This window comes from Diadema setosum, chromosome 8, assembly GCF_964275005.1.
Source record: "Diadema setosum chromosome 8, eeDiaSeto1, whole genome shotgun sequence".
Taxonomy (NCBI): domain Eukaryota; kingdom Metazoa; phylum Echinodermata; class Echinoidea; order Diadematoida; family Diadematidae; genus Diadema; species Diadema setosum.
In genome coordinates this window covers 35,580,120-35,599,683 of record NC_092692.1, presented here as the reverse complement: position 1 = coordinate 35,599,683, position 19,564 = coordinate 35,580,120, and the positions used below count along the sequence as shown (strand labels likewise).

Here is a 19,564-nt window from a genome sequence, read left to right as displayed (position 1 = left end):
GTGATAGAATAAAATTAATAAATTATGCATGCAAATAAGTACAATGTTGATATTCATCCGCTCGTTTCCATGGTCTGTTATACACAACTCAGTGGAGAAGTGTGTCTCTCTGTGGTCTCCTTACTTCGAACAAACAATCAAGATGGCGACTTCCAGTGAAGTCAATTTGCCAATACACAATTACAAAGATTCTCTCGTCAAATCTATCACAGATTCACGATCTTTGGTTGTTGTCGGTGAAACTGGTAGTGGAAAAACGACACAACTCCCACAGTTCTTATATGATTCTGGTAAGTTTATTTTCTCTAGTTTTCAAATTCACATCGCTCACGGGGTACTAAGGACCGGAAGCGCGGAACCTACCTGAATAGTCCCACATATTGAAAGAAGCATTGGCTCCTGTATCATGCTATTTCAATTTGTTAATGTTGTTGTTGTTGGGTTTTTTTTTTCTTCTCATATTAGACCAAAGACCCGATCACAAAGAATTTGCACAGTAGGCCTAATTCCCCATGTAACTGTAGAACATCTATCCCGACCTGTTGGTATTGCAGATATAAGCATGATGAAAATAAGAGCCATTCAGTTCGGGAAACCCACTCACAAGGGGGGCCCCTCCTTATAAGTAACCCGTCCCCCTTATAAGTAACCCCGTCCCCCTTATAAGTAACCCCCGGGGCACCCCTTATAAGGAGTCTCCACGCTTTTTTGCAATGCAACGCGAAAATGAAAGGACTGCGGCAATTCGCTTGATTATGTCCATAAAGCTTCACAAGTTTCCTAGTTACTCACGAAATTTGAGCAAAATCGGTTTGAGGCATCATATCTAAAATCATGGATTTAAATGCGATGTCAAACGACCCATGCGAATGCTGAAATGCGAGCGATTACTGGCGTGAGTGTCGCCAGGCGCGGCGGCGCGGCAATGTTTGAGTGCAGACGTGGCGACTGAGTACGGAGGTCAGTCGCCATTTCAGCATTCGCATGGGTCGTTTGACATCGCATTTAAATCCATGATTTTAGATATGATGCCTCAAACCGATTTTGCTCAAATTTCGTGAGTAACTAGGAAACTTGTGAAGCTTTATGGACATAATCAAGCGAATTGCCGCAGTCCTTTCATTTTCGCGTTGCATTGCAAAAAAGCGTGGAGACTCCTTATAAGGGGTGCCCCGGGGGTTACTTATAAGGGGGACGGGGTTACTTATAAGGGGGACGGGTTACTTATAAGGAGGGGCCCCCCTTGTGAGTGGGTTTCCCGAACTGCATTCTCATTCTTGACTTTGTTAGTACTATTTTGTTGACTCATCATTGTCATGCTCATTCTTTGCAACATTCATTCATTCTGAAAAAGAAGGCAACGGCCAACGTTGTTGTTGTTGTTGTTTTTTTTTTTTTTTGAATGCCCGCTGAATGGGGGTGTTTACAATATTCTTGATCTTGTAGGTTGTATTGTAAACCCCACAGGTTGTATATAGGTCTACCTAATGGAAACTCAACCCTAATCCTAAGACTTGGGCCATGGCAATGGGAGTGTCTCTTGAATTGCATGTATTGTAGATAGTATTGTAATAATAGAAAGATCCGTCTGTCCGGAGGAGTCTTTTATTTTATTTTATTTTTTTTTTACATTAATCTCCGCGGAACATATCCCCAATAACCAGACAGACCGATCATTCGGTCAAGTTATATCATAGATGTATTCATTCATTGTTTAACTTTCTAGTAGTAAATTTTATAAGGTGTCGGTAATGCGATGCACTTTGTCATCCCCTTCTGTATTCACTCACAGTAAGTCGTGAGTTCACAAAGCATCTTTGTCCTATAAAGTCTCTACATCTGCAGAGCGTAAACATTTGTTTACAATAAAAGAAAACTATCATATCATTTTCGATACTAACATGATATCACAGAAGTCACATTTTGGTTGCAAAAGTGTTAACATTTTCAAATAAACTTACAACCACCAGGGCCCTGTTTTATGAAGAGTTATAATTTATTATATCTAGTTGATTTCTATCATAAGTCTATCGCAGCCTGTGTACTAAGGAAATGTAAAATTGATTATATATTTCATAAAATGGGCCCAGATGCATTCAATGCCTTTTGAGCAAAGTTTATGATTTACCAAATGATATTCCAGGGTTACAATACAAGCAAGCAATGCTATAAAAGAGTTCGGAACATTTCCAAAGGTTTTATGTGTATGTTTCATTCACAGATATCAATTACGTTTAAATTAATCCTCTTTGCCTTCAAAAGATGCCAACAATGTGATAGGCAATAGATAGGCCTATTTTTTCTGCATTACACATTTTTATGAAATATGATTACCTCAATAGAAGTAATTTAATGAGGCAAGGAAGATGAGAAATAGTATGCCTTTAGATGAACTTACCAGAGAGGGTACAGTGATTAATTTTGCTTCTGAGATGAAATAATTCCCCATAGGATTAATACAGGGCATATATGCCCCATAAATAGGTAAGGAGTTGCTTGTAGATCTTACCCTCGTGTTTGCATTTGCTGCCTTTATGCAGGTTTCAGCAAACATGGTGTGATTGGAGTCACCCAGCCACGCCGGGTGGCAGCCATGTCCGTGGCAGCCCGGGTTGCAGAGGAGATGGGATGCCGGGTCGGAGACAGAGTTGGTTACCAGGTGCGCTTTGATGACTGTACATCAGATGGTAAGAGGCAGGCTTACATACAAAGGGTGTATGATTCAGGAATGTGAGAATTCAGAGTTTACTCTGATTTGCGACTTTTCATTCTGCCCAAAACCCACTTTTCACACTATGTTTTTGCTGTGCAAATGCAGTGAAATGTTCACAGTTTTTGCCGGTACAAATTGCAGTTGTACTCTCACACCCCTGATGATTGTAGTATTAATAGGGTGGTGATTTGGCTCAGTCGGTACCACGTCTGCCTCACAATCCAAATGACCCGGGTTTGATTCCCTAGTCTAGCTGAGCAATGTTGTGTGTAATCATATCAGCCTCTTACAAGAGGCAAAAAGACTCTGTTCCTCAGATAGGATATAAAGAGGAGGTCCTGTGTGTGACAGAGTTACAACTCACGTAAAAGCACATAGAAGATCCCACTTCATTATTTTATCGCAAAGAGTAAGGTGCATAATCCAGTGAAGTAGTCCTGCCTCTGCCTCACATCCAACTGGACGGCATGGAAGACCAACTACTGAAGCTGAATGTGGGCAACCAACCGTCTTATAAATCAGATGGAAATGAAACAAGCAAACAATGATCTGAGTCCCAGAGGGGACTGTAACAAACTGATTTTTGACAAATGGATACAATGTGTGAATATTGCTCGGAATTAAATTTGTCACCCTATGCTCAAATTATGAAAAAAAAAAAACACTTGATTTTAGTGGAATGACATGAACAAAATACAGTAAGTAAAGGGAAAAAAACCCCAATGGTTAGCATACTAGTAGTATCTGGATTCCTTATTCATTGGTTTGATGTTAAATGATCCCTACATTATTTCTTGCAATGCTGCACAAGAAAAGTAGGATCCACTTGTTTTCAGCAGTGATTGCACATGATTTTGTGAACAAAATTTACTTTCATTCCAAGATGGTTTTGAAGAACAATGAAGCCACTTTTTGTATCCAGCTGACTACACAATAAGCAGATGAATTACCCCCTCCCCCTTCATAGGATCCAGTCTTATTCATAATAAACCTCATAAAGCCTCATTGAGGTCATCTACTGATGCTATTTACAGAGACGGCGATAAAATACATGACTGACGGCTGTTTACTGCGGGAGTTTCTGAGGGATGGAGAGCTCAGTCAATACAGTGTGATTGTCTTGGACGAGGCACACGAGAGAAGCCTAGACACAGTAAGACATTAAGTTATCCAATCTCTGTGCAGTATCAACATGAGCTGGTTATGTTAAAGGTCCTGTTTACCTTTGGGAGCAGTGATTTTAAAAATGTTCAAGATATCACAATTGATGCATATATGCGTAGGTCTGTTGTACCACAAAACATCCTACCATATTTATTTTTTTATTTTTTTTATTTTTTTGCAATGAAGCCTAAAATATAAGGAGATATAAGTATTTTTCTCAATAAACCGTAACTGTAGACAGTTTAGTCTGGAAGCATATTAATTATAACTATTGTTCACATTTTGTATATTTAACAATGCTTAACATTGACTTTACTGATTCAAATTTTTACAGAAGATGTTTCTATCCCTAACTCATATTTTAGAAGTATTTTGAAACACTAATGCTGGGTTTTTGTTTTATCTGCAAATGGTAAATTATGCCTTTAACAAAGGAAGAGCATGCTCACTTCATTTAAGAATTCAACTCAAAAAGACAACTGCACATGATCTATGACATCAAATTAATAGTTTGTACTTTTTATTGAGAATATTTTTCCCTAATGCGAATTCATGTTCATTGTCATATACAACTGTACATCTTCTAATAGCAGGAAATTAAGTGACTTTTATGCACTGCACTACAATAAGTAATAAAGACTTGCATATTGTGATATTGAGCCTTACCACATAGAGAGAGAAGTGAAGAAATTGGCCGTAGAAATAATCTGCATTTTGAAACATCGAGAATTCAGCAAGACACTGCATAAACAGCAATGTAGTTATGTGGACATTTGTATAGTGTGTATATATGTGACCTGCTACAACAAAAGGATCCGAAAGTCGGGGGAGGACAATTTTCTGAAAATGACATGACATTATTCCCTTACTCTTCTATTTTAATTTCATATATAACACAACTCATAAAAGTAACCGGTTGCTGAGATATCGATGATTTTATTAGCGCATGTCAAGTGGTTGAGGAAATCAGAGTTTCGAGAAAAACGCCATGAAAGTTTTCCTTATGACGCTAACATGATCAAGGAAGGCGAGACAGTTTTCACCGCTTTGCAATAGAAGGTAAGCTCCTAGCGACCTCCGCGATGCTCATTCAAGCTTAGCGCCAGTGGTCTACGCACGACCAATCAGTAATCAGGATGCCACGCACTGACCAATAAGATCACTCCCTCGTTGCTAGGGGCGGAGTCTAGTTGCGGCGCTAAATCCAAATCTTCGGACACGTTTCTGTTACGTTGAAAGTCGAAAAATCATAGCCAAGAAAAACGCTAATTTCCTGCCTTTCATTTGATCATTTATCTTCGAAATTTCGGCAGATGATAGAAAAAAGATAAGACTGCAAAATTATGCCAAAAACTGAAATCTGATTGTTTTGACCAATTTTGATGAGGTGACTTCATACTTGATTTTCTCAGCTCAGCCATCAGCGACTTTAGGATTCTTTTGTTGTAGCGGGTCACATATGACAATCTATATTTTTATGTTACCATAAAGTTTGATTACAGTCACTTGCATTCATGCCCACTTATGATTATCTGTGGGATGTTCTTCTATTTGTCCTTGCAATGCTGAATGCCATGCTTTTCAATTAACAAACTTTTTGACGACCTGAGAATAGTGTTGAATCAAGTGTTCCAAGTATTGCTTTTGTTCAAATATTTTAGTTCCATCCAATCACTTTTCCAGGATGATACTTAGATAGACAATCACCCACATGATTCTGTGATTACTGCGATCCACAAGTGATTACTGTTGCATCTATTCAATGGGACACTGTATTGAAGATTTCCTTTGGACTTGTTATGTAGCATTTTGCATTCCTGTGTACTTCACTTCTCCCCTTTTTCATGCTGTGGTTCCTTTAAATAGGATATTCTATTTGGTCTGGTGAAGCAGCTCTTTCTGAGTGATGATAATCACTCTTCCATCTCTAAGAGGCAACAGCCTCTGAAAGTGGTCATCATGTCCGCCACCCTTGATCAGGGAAAATTTTCTCAGTTCCTCGGTGGCTGCCCAGTGTTTGAGATCCCAGGGCGTCTTCATCCGGTGAAGGAGATCTACTGTGGACTTGTTGAGGAGAAAGATATGGGAAGAAACGCCACTGTGAACTACGTTTCCAAAGTAAATATTGTGCAGGGATGTTGATATACTTTTAGGTAGCTGGTAGTGTCCAAGAGTAGATCATACTTATAATATGATTCTGAATGAATTGGTGAAACAGTCATTATGAATTTGATATAGGTTGTTTTATTTTCCAGATTGTAACTTTTCTACATATACAGATGTCTAGAATTGGAGTATTTCTTGTTAATTTTCGATCAACCTTTTGATTTAGTTTATCATATCAATTGAATATGAAAGGCCAGAATTTGTATACGGCTGTGAAACAAGAGTTGGCACTGATTTGGATCGTATCTCACCAGAATAACAAATTTGATAAACCAAGAACATTCCTGGGGTCCATTGCATAAAAGTTACTATTGTGGTAACTCTGCCATCCAATGGTAACTACCGTGGCAACAATACTCAACAGCCAGTCAAAATCAAGAATTCCATGGAAGTTACCATTGGATGGCAAAGTTACCATAATAGTAACTTTTATGCAACAGGCCCCAGGTGTGCTTTTCAACATACTGCCAACTAGATTTCTTGTTATTTCATGTGTTCTATTTTTTTTATGATTTTTCCCAGGTTGTTGACACTGTCATGGAGATCCATTTGGAGCAGAAAAAGGGAGACATTCTGGTCTTTCTGACAGGGCAAGTGGAGATCGAGCAGTGCTGCGATAAACTCTTTCGCAAGTCGGAGCAGGTGGACTACCGGCACGATGTTCGTGACCGCTCGGTACAGGCTCTGATGGTGCTTCCGGTGTATGGTTCAATGCCCACAGGTGAGGTCCCTTCACCCATTGGCACTCTGTTTGTTGTGCTAAGGATCCTAGGTCAAATGTAACTTTCCCAGCTTTCTCGTAAATGCCAAGCTTGAAGAGCTATCAGCCTTAAACTTTAAAGCATGCTTGAAGAGGTCTATAACTGGTCAGATGGAAATTTTTATCTTCACTGCACTTTCATAAATGAAATGAAAGGCATTGCTTTTGTAGACTTCTGTAGTATCATCAGAGTATGTGTAATTTTGTTTGAAAAAGATAAAAATCTACCTCATTTCATGTCAAACAGAATTACAAAAGAGGATATTTGCCCCAGCTGAGGATGGTGTCAGGAAATGCGTCGTAGCAACAAACATTGCCGGAACATCCCTCACTATAGATGGCATCAGGTAGGAAGACTTTTCACTTCCATATGATGATGATGATGACGATGATGACGGTGATGACGATGATGACGATGACGATAATGACGATGATGATGATGATGATGATAATGATGATGATGATGTATGTTGGTGGTGGTGGTGGTGAAGGTGAGGGTGATGATGGTGATGACGATGGTGATGACGACGATGATGGTTACAGTGATGGTGATGATGATGGTTACGAAGATGACATTTAAAGTGATGATGATGGTAGTGATGGTAATGATGATGCTACTGATGCTGCATATGATGACGATAATGACAGGTGTAATAATGGCAATAATGGAAATGGTGAAGATAGATGAAATAATCGTATGTTCAGATGGTATTATCAGTGGTATCAGGACATATTTCAGGAATCAATTATTTCTGCAGTTTGTTCAAATACTTAGGAGCGACTTGACTTTGAGGCCAAAATGTGAAGCAGATTCTCCCCCCCCCCCCCCCCCCACCATTTGCTTTTCTCCCATGTCATTCTGTTTGGTCTTTCATTAATAATTTCTTTTTTAATCTTTATTTAGTCTTGTCATATTTATTTTTGATTGACTGTCGATAACTCTTTTACATCACATTCAACCTGTCATTCCTTCCCCCAGGTATGTAGTAGACAGTGGCTTTGTCAAACAGATGTCCTATAATCCTCGCACTGGGCTGGATGCCCTTCAAGTTGTACCAATTTCTAGGTAAGAACAAGCACTTTTCATGAAGGAGAAAAATCAAAGTTTGTGTGCATTTATGATTCTTTCAAGAAGGAAAAAAATTATTTGAAGATTGTGTGTGTATGATTTCAGTGGTATATCCCGAGATCCTTTATCTGTGTTCTGTTTCATATATGTTTTTTCAAGCATGATGCTGTTTGCATTGTTTTGAGACCTCATTATTTTCTGTATCATACCTTATTTTGCTCTATATCTGATATTTCTACATGAAATGGCCCATGCAAAGTACTAATACTTGTTCCAGTTGTCATATTATCTTTGTTTTGATGTGTGTCACACAGAGCTGAGGCCATTCAGCGAGCTGGAAGAGCAGGACGAACTGCTCCTGGAAAATGCTACAGAATTTACAGCGAGTGAGTTTGTTGGATGCAGCATTCAACAGGTCTTGGCAACAACCTGTTTCATTTTGGAAAATGATGATATCTACTTATTCAAAGTTCTCTTTTAGTTTAAGTGTGTTTTCTTGTCATGTGGAATGATCTTGTTTGTATTAAACTAATGAAGTTGATGTGATATGACATGGCTAGTATATGATGAACTGTCTATCTATCTATCTATATCTATCTATCTATCTATCTATCTATTAACCTATCTATCAATATAATTGTTTGGTATTAGATCTATCTGTTTATCTATCTATCTATCTATCTATCTATCTATCAACCTATCTATCAATATAATTGTTTGGCATTAGATATATCTGTTTATCTATCTATCTATCTATCTATCTATCTATCTGTCTGTCTGTCTGTCTGTCTATCTTTCTTTCTATCTTTTATATCTATCTATGTAATTGTTTGATATTAGATATATCTGTTTATATATCTATTTATTCATCTGTTTATATATCTATCCATCTATCTGTATATCTGTTTATCTGTATATCTATCTATCTATCTGTCTATCTATATATCTATCCATCTGTCACACTCTCATAAATTTTATGTATCAAATAGACACATTCCTTGTTCTCGCATCTCTTTGTCCTTTGATTATTGTGGATATGATCTTAAACTCATATTCCAACAAAGAAATATGTGTAACATCACATTTGATGTTTGTATATCTGATGCCCTCTCATTCTGCCAGAGGTTTCTATGACAACTGTATGACTGAAGACATGATACCAGAAATCCAGAGGACCAGCCTGACAAGTGTTGTACTCAGCCTCAAGTGCATGGGCATTCACAACATTCTACAGTGAGATATTTTTGTTTTCATGTCAATTCATTTCATATCAAATTTTATTTCTTAATACTACAAGTTCCTTCAAAGTAAAACATTTATATAAAAAGCCAGTATATTACAAAATATATGAACATGCATTTAAAAGCACAAGAGAAAAATTAGCAAGTGCATGACCAGTACTAAACTTTTTGAATGAAATCAGTGTGTTATGGGAAAAGAGATGGCTGCATTAAAGACAAGCTTGTAGATGTGTGGACCTCTCAAAATTTCTCTTGATCTTGGCATATTCCATGGTGTCCTTAAAACTGCCATAGATTATCGTTCCTTTGTGAATAATGTTTGTTATCAGTTAAATAACAGTTAATCTACATCATTGATGAGTGATTTAATATGCAAGAATATGCTTGGTTCTAGTAAGGGTCATCTGCTTATAATGCGCTGTGATAACTTGGACGACATTTTTTTTTTTTAATGTATTCAATGTATTCTTTTTGTTTGTCCCCGCCGAACGAGTTCGAGCAGGAGACTATGAAACGGGCTCCGTACGTGTGTGTGTCCGTGTGTCCGTCTGTCCGTCCGTCTGTCTGTCTGTCTGTGCGTCCGTGTGTGATCAAAATGTTCAATTTGCTACTTCTCTGTCATTTATGAGCCAATTTTGATTCTGTTTGCTTTATATGATAGCACTACATGGGAGCTTTGAAACTTCTACACGGAATTTCAGTTGTGACCTTTGACCTTGACCTTTGACCTATATTGTACATTTTGCTTCAAAATGCTACTCCTTTGCCATTTCTAACCTGATTTCGATTCCGTTTGCTTTATGTGATGGCACTAGGTGAGGGCTTCAAAACTTCTACACAGAATTTTGACCTTTGACTTCTTTGACCTTTGACCTTGATTTTTGACCTATATTGTACATTGGCTACAAAATGCTACTCCTTCGCCATTTCTAACCCGATTTCGATTCCGTTTGCTTTATGTGATGGCACTAGGTGAGGGCTTCAAAACTTCTACACAGAAGTTTGACCTTTGACTTCTTTGACCTTTGACCTTGATTTTTGACCTATATTGTACATTTTGCTACAAAATGCTACTCCTTCGCCATTTCTAACCCGATTTCGATTCCGTGTGCTTTATGTGATGTTACTAGGTGAGGGATTCAAAACTTCTACACAGAATTTTGACCTTTGACTTCTTTCACCTTTGACCTTGATTTTTGACCTGCCTTGTACATTTTGCTACAAAATGCTACTCCTTTGCCATTTCTAACCCAATTTCATTTCCGTTTGCTTTATGTGATGGCACTACAGTCTGTAGGTGAGGGCTTCAAAACTTCTACACAGTATTTTGACCCTGGACTTCTTTGACCTTTGACCTCGATTTTTGACCTATATTGTACATTGGCTACAAAATGCTCCTCCTTTGCCATTTCTAACCCGATTCGATTCCGTTTTCTTTACGTGATGGCACTAGGTGAGGGCTTCAAAACTTCTACACAGAATTTTGGCCTTTGACTTCTTTGACCTTTGACCTTTGACCTTGATTTTTGACCTATATTATAAATTGGCTACAAAATGCTACTCCTTCGCCATTTCTATCAAAACCCGATTTCGATTCCGTTTGCTTTTTGTGATGGCACTAGGTGAGGGCTTCAAAACTTCTACACAGAATTTTGACCTTTGACTTCTTTGACCTTTGACCTTGATTTTTTACCGACATTGTACATTTTGCTACTAAATGCTACTTCCGGCGGGGACATATTTTACGCACCGCGTAATTTCTACTTTTCCTTGTTTTATTTGAGCTTGTATGTTCATCAAATAATGATATCATTGTTGATGATTCATCATCAAGCTAATGGAATCAGTGAATGTTTTTGGTTTGTTATGAAGTGCAAGCTTATGTGTACTTGTGCAATGGAACCGCACAATGACTATCTTTCATTTGAAAATGTATATTGGTTTATGATCATCATTGCATGAAATCACAAGCAAGTCTTTACTCTTATAGCAGATTTTTCCCATTCAAGTAATACGCCATCAGTTTGTCAGCTTTGAGAATATTTGTAGTTCCAGTCTTATGACATAATTTTGTGTTTGCATTTCTCATTCTGTTTCAACAGTTTTCCGTTTGTTGATCAACCAGAGGAACGAATGTTGCTTGAGGCTCTGCGTCAACTGTACTACTATGGTGCTATAGACAAGTAAGGAAAAGCAAACAAAACAAAACAAAGCAGACCAGAGGAAAAATGTTTTTGATATTGCAAACGGAGTAGAATGTTTAGAGTAGAATTCATGTCCATCGGTTGGCACCTTGCATACCATTTTGACCAAAAGATTCTCTAGCGGAAATTTGTTTTCATATTTATAATCCTACGGCATGCAAACAGTAGATGAATGAGAGCAAAAGACAGAAAGAGAGAGAAAAGTAGGAGGGGGAACAAGAAATATAGATAGAGAGTTACATTAATTATGATAGTAACATGTACAGCATTCTATAAAGTTCTGTAAATCAAAAGACTTTAGAAGTGAGACTAGCTGTCATTTCCAATCTCATTACAAATAATTATGTAATAATGCTGTTTTCCAAATTAGTTTTAGAAAAAAAGTAATCAAATCAAATAGTGGCACATTGTACGTAATAAACTTTGATACACTTTTTTTTTCTTTTTTTTTTTCTTTTTGTGCTAGAAATGGCACTATCACCAGTCTTGGCCGTCAGATAGTGGAGTACCCCCTGTCCCCAGGGCTGGCCCGGTCATTGATCTACTCTGGGGCCATGGGATGTAAGGACCTCATGCTGCCCATAGCTGCCATGCTGTCCGTGGAGAATGTCTTTGTCAGGCCAGGTATGTGTAACATGCATCAATAGAATCAATAGGCCTGTCATCCCCAGAACCATATTCCAAGTGGCTACTACTTGGTAGATTATAAAGGGAATATCAGCATAAATGTTGCATATTTGCATCTCCATCACCCAAAAGAACCAATTTGCTCAAGAAATAAGTCAGATGTTGACAGCATTGACTCTTTGTCCCCCCCAAAAAAAAAAAATTTTGCTCCCGACACATGATGAAATTTGATTTCTTTATGGAGGAGGTATGAAAAAACAAAAACAAAAATAACACAGAAGAGAAACTGATATTAAAGTGAATGGATAGCAACACATTTCACTTTGTATATGTGGCAAACTTGACAGAGATTTGTTGTAATATTAATTTGATTGACATACTTGCTGGTTTGATTTTGGGCTTTAAAGTTCTCTTCACCACGATACATCTCATTTCTGCTCAGCCTCCATAAACCATCTCGATCTGGTCTGCATTCCTGTAAAGCCTCTTCTCATCCCCAAAACTAAAAGATCATGGGGAGATAGAGCATTTATTTCATCAGCTCCCCGCACTTAGACTCCTGGACTCAGTGAAGGATTAAGAAACTCTCAATTACTTCAAGAGAAAACTAAAAATGCACATTTGGACCAATACCTTTCTGTACTTGAGGATGAACATGTTGCAGCTGTAGAAACTTATTATGTGATATGCCATCAGACTGTGTATTTTGTTGTGAACATTAATTGTGAGTGCTTTGAGCACCCATGAGTGGATATTTTGCACATTGCAATTGTCTATTATTATGATTATTATTATTGTTATTATTATTATTATTATTATTATTATTATTATTATTATTATCATTATTATTGTTATTGTCATTATTATTATTATTATTATTATTATTATTATTATTATTATTATTATTATCATCATCATCATCATCATCATCATTATTATCATTATTATTATCCGCCTTGTTGTCATCTTGTGGTATGCATTCATTCAGGGGATCCAACCAAGCAGGCTGAGGCGAGTAAAGCTCACAGGAAGCTGGCAGACAAAGTTGGGGGCTCCAATGACTTTGCCACTCTCCTCACTGTCTTCCAGAAATGTTCTGAAAGGTCAGTTTAAAGTCAGAATTAGAGGGCAATCAGGAACCATGGACAAGGATGATGAATTGTAGATGTATAATTCTTAGATTATGGAAGAAGTACAAAAATGTAGCTTGTAAATCATGATTACTTGAATAAAATGAACGTTTTTGTAGGACAGCTCCATCAACAACCTGTGTTGTATTAAAAGATATAAATAATTCAGATACTTATTTGCCTTTTACAGAGACTATTTTGAGATTGATTTATCATATTGATGTGTTGCCTATTTATAGTCTTTATGTGGTGATAGTGGTGATGATGTGTGTGTGTGTGTGTGTGGGGGGGGGGGGGAGATAATGCAAGTTTATTGTAGACGGCGTCTGCCCTGGTAGTCTTCTAGACACGGACTGATCTCATTCAAGGGTTTTCTGCACTTCCGCCAGCACATGCATGCCAGGCAGATAGTATTGAAATCATAAACTGCATCATCGGTGAATAGGTTGTGGATGAAAGTGTTTTGTTTGTTTGTTTCTTTCTTTCTGTTTTTCTTCTGGGGGGGGGGGGGGAGGGTAGAGGTGTGATTATGAATGGCTGCTGCATTCTTCTGTAATGCCCAGGCATTCAATTGCTTTAGTGGTTCCTGTTTGTAAAGTGTGCTCACAAAGATGTTTGAAAATTCAGTACAGTGTAATAGGATGGTATGATTTACCCTACCACTTATGGTTGGTTAATAATGGTAATATAGATGATGATCATCATGATAATGACAGTGTTGGTGATGATAATGAGGATGAAACTGATGATGATGGTAATGATGATAATACCACCAAAAAAATGATGATTAAGGTGATTATGATACTGAACTTATTTTTATGATTATCAATATTATCATTAAAAGTAGCATTGCTATCATATTTAAAGTACTGAGTCAATTTCTTTCCTTATTTTTTTCCACTTTCTTTGACAGTGAGTCTCCCTCAAATTGGTGTAGAAAGCACAGCATCCATTGGCGAGGTGTCAAGACAGCACTCAGTGTACACCGCCAGCTGGAGATTATTCTGGAACACCAGATGGAGGTCAGTGTTAGTGTTAATATTTCACAAAGCAAATATGAATTGGGATGGAGATAACACTGAAAGAAATATTGTCTGGTGTTTGCGTCAAAAATGGTGTAATCAAAGTAAATGGTTGGAATGAATTGTGAGCTTTTGTCATTATGTTTATTATGTTATGCATTGATACAAATGTAGGTGTGCCAAAAAATAAAAAAATATTTGTATTCATTATTGCCAGATATTCCAGATTGCGTTAATTTTGATTAGTACTATCATTCTATATGTAATGGTCACTACTGTTCGTATCACATTTTTGGTGGACAAATTTCAGGATCCAGATTTTCCTTCAGTGGAAATGGAGGGATCATCCAGTGAGCGCCTGAGAAGAGTCCTCTGTGCTGGCTTCTTTGGGAACGTTGCCCGCAAGTCGCCCTCGGGTCACGGCTACCGGACAATGGAAGGTCACGGCACGGTGGTTTTCGTGCATCCATCCTCCTGCGTGAGTTTACTATGTGTTATCATAAATATGAAGTCAGTGATCTGTCTTTACCCCTGGTCTTCAAACCACAAGAACTGATGATTGTAATATTTTCCGTAACTGTCATGAAGTCCAGGAAGCCATAATTCTGAGGGTCAATGCTGTATTTTTTAAAAAGAAGTTTTATCATTCATGGCCAGTACTTGCTTAGTGAAATAGATACTTCTCTGTCCTTTGAGCCTTCGTTTTTATCATGTTGCATTGTTTATCATGGTTTTTGCAGAAGTCTCTAAATCTATAGGTGACCCTTAGATTGGCAAAACATTGAGAAGATTACAGATGTTCTCTGTGAAATGTATTGATTGTGTGTAATTTCATTTCAATTTTTTTTTGACATATTTAATGAATTCAACCAGTTCAATCCAATCTTTCTCCTATACAGGAAATGAGTTAGATTCAGCATTGTCAGTTTAAGTAGAAAACAATGATTATCTCTACCACAAAATCACCCAGGCATGACAGAGTATTTAGTCATTGTGATATTCAGCTAAGCAAAGGAAAGAGAGGAATTCTTCTAAATGTATGAATGGTGTGTTGATCATTCATGTACCCCACCAAATTAGCACAGTGATATGAAAATAAAAGCACCAAAAAATGACCATCAATTTGAAAGTACACCTCCAACATACCACTTGGTAACATACACTTGTTTGGGGGGGGGGGGGAGGGGGTGGCTAAGGCTGAAAAGCTGTTTTGTATTTTCTTCCACAATATAGTGAGGTTTTTGTAACAGATTCTCGTTTTTCTCATCTCAGTGAATGAAAATGGTGGTATATGAACTGGCTTCACATTTGTTCATGCTGTTCCCATCATAACTAACTCTGCTTCACCTTTTGCATACTCATGATGTTTACTGCGCTTGCCTGTGAACAATTTAAATACAAGAAACAAACAAGAGATATTAAAAAGAAATGTATGCCGATACCAATTCACTTAAATTGAAGATGAGTAGTTTATTTATTGTGTCCTCTTCCTCTACTCCCTCCACCAGTTGTTTAGCCGAGATGAAGAGCTTGACTGGGTTATCTACCACGAGGTTCTCCTGACATCAAAGGTCTTCATGAGGACTGTCTGCCCTGTAATTATTCCTATATTAATATTATTGAAGATTAGAATAGAAATCATCTCCAAATATTGCTCTAAATGTAACAAAATAAATAAGGTATTAGTGGAAAAAATGAGCAAAGAAAATGGGATTCCACAGGGATTGGAACCCGAGATCTCCGGATTGCTAGCCTGGTGCTCTACCGACTGAGCTATAGAAAGCCCTAGTTCAGTGTTCGTCCCAGAAACCCTTGATTCTCAATGCTTGAATGGTCAGAAGCTATAGCAGTGTGTTTTTTGTGTGCCACATGTGCACACACTTAAAATATATATGGTGATGAAAATGCACAAGACAAAAGGACACAAGAAAAATGTCATTTTCAGTATTTATCATCATAGGGCTGAAAGAAGACAATCTGTGAACTTCTGTGAGTGACCACCACCAAGTCTTATTTCTTAACCGATTGAGGACAAACTGATTTTGCTGTGAGACACATTTCTCATTGACACTTGGCTGAGTGTACTTGGGACTAGTCTTCAATGAGTTAAGTACGTAGAGCCAAAGAGAGACAGAAATCACAAGAAAGAAAGAGACAAACAATTATCCAGGTGACCCCTTTCATAAAGAAAACAAATGACTGTTGCTGGAATTGCTTGTCAAACTCTGATGCGACATCATAGTAGAGTGGTCACTTAACCTTATAGCATCACATCATAATTTTCCTTTTCTTTTCTCTCTTTCAGATAAAATACGAGTGGGTAAAAGATCTCCTGCCTAGGCTACACGAAATGGATGCATACGCACTCAGTGGCTGTCTGGCACCATCTACTGACGGTGATAGCAAGAGTTCTGATCACAGGGGAAAAAGAAAAGGACAAGATGCTGACTGTTCTGAACCAAAAGACAAGAGCTTCAGAGGTACCTACCTAACTTCAGTTGCACAGATGTAGACATTTTATTATTTTTCAAACAGCTAAATATATTTATATTCATCATTAAGTACACACTTTCTGTGAATAAAGTGAAAGAATTTTTTATTCCATTCATTCAGTGGCGGATCCAGAAGAGGGCGCCCCAACCCCCCCCCCCCCATTTTTGCTGGACTTTATTTTTTTAATGAATTTTTTTCTTTGGATTGGTACAATTTAGTTGCTTCCTCGCCGCTGGCGCCCCCTATTTCAAAATCCTGGATCCGCTCCTATCATTGTCATATTGATAAATGGTGTCATGTATTGTGTGTAGTATTCAACTGATTACCATGCACTTGGGGTAGCAAACAGCTGTAGTTCAACCGGTTGTTGTGCAGGAAAGAAAGTGGGAGCAAAAGTACATATTTTTTCGTTTTTGTTGGTTTGTTTTTTTAAGGCTCAAGGGTACACTGAGAAGACATTTGAGAAGGGATCCTGACTTCTTCCATCTCAAGGAGTCACTTCAAATTTTATCTTTGTTTTATTCTTAAGTAGAAGACAGGGCTTACATCTGTGAATGTCAAGGTGCAATACTGACATTTATATACTTTCGGGACGTTGGTCATTATTTACATTTTCTCTTGCTGTATTGACCACTTTGTCGTCCATCTTGTTTTCAGCTGATGCGGATGAGGAATCCTCCAAGGGGGGTCGAAGGAATGACCAGGCAGCGGTGTCTGATGCCAAACAGAGATACTTGGAGAGGAAGCTAGCAAAGGCGAAGAGATGATGTTTGATCCATGTCACCGACAGAGATTTTGAATCAAGAGAGGAAGCCATCTTTTAGATTAACATTCCACCACTGTGCTGTCCTATGTGAAAACTGCCTTCTGAGTGGTAGAGTTGTGTGTCAACCTTGAACTCCCATCTTTGTATTTGGATTTCAATCGAGCCAGAAATTTTTAATGGAGTTACAGTGATGGTTTAAAATTCAAGACAGACTCCAAATGGAGTGGAAGAAACAAGCAAACATATTTTTGAGTGGTTCAGACTGAAGCAGAATTTACACCATATCCTTCACTATCATAGACATTTGTCTATGATAGTGAAGGATATGTGGATGGTGCATCTGTATAATAAGCTATGCTGGAAGGCTGAAGAATTGGGACACAACAGAAGTACAAATGTATTATGATGTGTATCTGTTTTGATGAATATTGCTTATTCAACATGAAGTAATAGATATCTAAGTGGGAGAAAAGATATCTATATACAACATCTGCAGTTGAGAGATGATGAAAAGACTCATTCCAGTATCTTCGACACTCCGTAGCTCATGTTTTCAAATTGTGATCTGCCGTACATTCTGAACGTTTTGAACGTTCTGTCGTATGGTTGTATGCTTCTTCTGTATGTCTGAAATCCCTCATATGGGTACCATGCATGTCTTTATCTCATACAGGGACCTGTCTTCAAGATGATGACCTCATTGTAAAGTTAGCAAACCCACTCGGGTGTAGCAACGTACCTCCAGCCATGGTGCCACGGTAGTGGTTAGGGGGATTAGGTTAATCTGTATTCAATGACAATTAGTTTCCAGACATCTGTGCTAATCAGTGAAGAAAGCTTTCCAGCAGGCATACCATTGGGAACAAAGCACTGTTTTACAAAGGGTTATCAGCCAAAAGCTGGAGTGAGGAAGGAGCATATAGGGTTATACATTCTTGGTGCTGTCTGTAGTGTAGAATGGTAGTATTACAGAGCATGGCCCATTTGTTGAAGTAAGGGCAGTGCTTTTAAAGTGTACAACAATGTTGATTCTGTGTGAAAGAGGTTTTGGTCACAAGGCAATGTTGTTTCTGGCAATTATGCTATGGAATGACATTATTATGATACCACTTCAAACAGTCATAATATATCTTGTCATCAATCCACTTTTTACTACATTGAGATGCCTAGACAACGTGGCTGATTTCACATGCCTTGCAACTGGCATATGTGTACAAACATACTTTTATTATGCTTCTACTTGTCTATGTTCCATATTACATGATACTAGTTCATGAATGTGTGACACAGGACAAAGAACTCAGGGAGGTGTCCCACGTATTTGAAATCTTGCCACGTTTTGATATCTTGATATTTGTTCCAGCAGTTAACAGGAACAAGGGTGTGTTACTCTTTATTCTATCATCTCTGCAACTATGGCATCACAATATTTAGTTATACCACAAGTATTATATCACTGATTCTGAAGAAATATCACAAGATTCATCCAAGTTTTCTGTTATGTTTCAAAAGCGTGCAATCTGCAGTGGTGCTGAACTATAAAATCATATTCAGCATACTTATTTACACTGCGGCAACTGACAAATGACAACTTTAAGACCAGTTACAAGTTAGTATGAAAAATGAGTCAAGTTTTACAAGTTCAATAGTGAAAATTTGATCAAAATTAGGTTATGAAAATGTGAAGCTTTGCTAATTTGTCACCAAACATGTCTTGGGCAGTTGATATAAACAATTGTATATGCAAATAAGAGAGTTGACCATGTCACTGTCTCACAGTTTGCCTTATAAAGTGCACTCCCATTATGGCAAAGTCCTTGGGACTGAGGTTTTCTGTTGTTATATCCAAATTTTGTTTTAGCAGAACAGTAAGATATGTTAAGATAAATAAATGATAATTTTGAGACCTGAATACTTACTTTTTAACAAGAATTTCATTATACCCATGTTCATCACAAGGGGAGTGCATTGTAGTTTGTATTAACATGTATAATCTGTAAAGTTCAGGGTTTTTTGTTTCAAATGTAATTATGCCCTAGTCTAAAATCCTAATTCATATGACTGATACTTAAATATTAAGCCGTGAGTAACATTATGTCTTATGCTTTAATTCATAGCAGAAGAATGGAGTTTTCATTTTTTTTTTTTTTAATGTGATCAATGGAAAAATTTGTGAGATGGTGACATCATCAGCTCACTCACTTGCTCA

At 37.7% G+C, this 19,564-nt stretch overlaps 1 protein-coding gene across 1 annotated transcript; it reads left to right on the top strand.

Moving 5' to 3' along the window:
• The first annotated feature begins 142 nt into the window (after positions 1-142).
• Positions 143-17,610, top strand: LOC140231890 (probable ATP-dependent RNA helicase DHX40). The gene is made up of 17 exons (XM_072312042.1): positions 143-290; positions 2,541-2,687; positions 3,748-3,866; positions 5,744-5,995; positions 6,566-6,764; positions 7,051-7,150; positions 7,783-7,869; positions 8,187-8,258; positions 8,995-9,105; positions 11,216-11,296; positions 11,784-11,941; positions 12,933-13,047; positions 13,988-14,096; positions 14,407-14,574; positions 15,605-15,691; positions 16,402-16,576; positions 17,247-17,610. Exons 1-17 carry the CDS (start codon positions 143-145, stop codon positions 17,354-17,356), a joined length of 2,238 nt encoding a protein of 745 aa, XP_072168143.1. The 3' UTR covers positions 17,357-17,610.
• Positions 17,611-19,564: the final 1,954 nt, after the last annotated feature.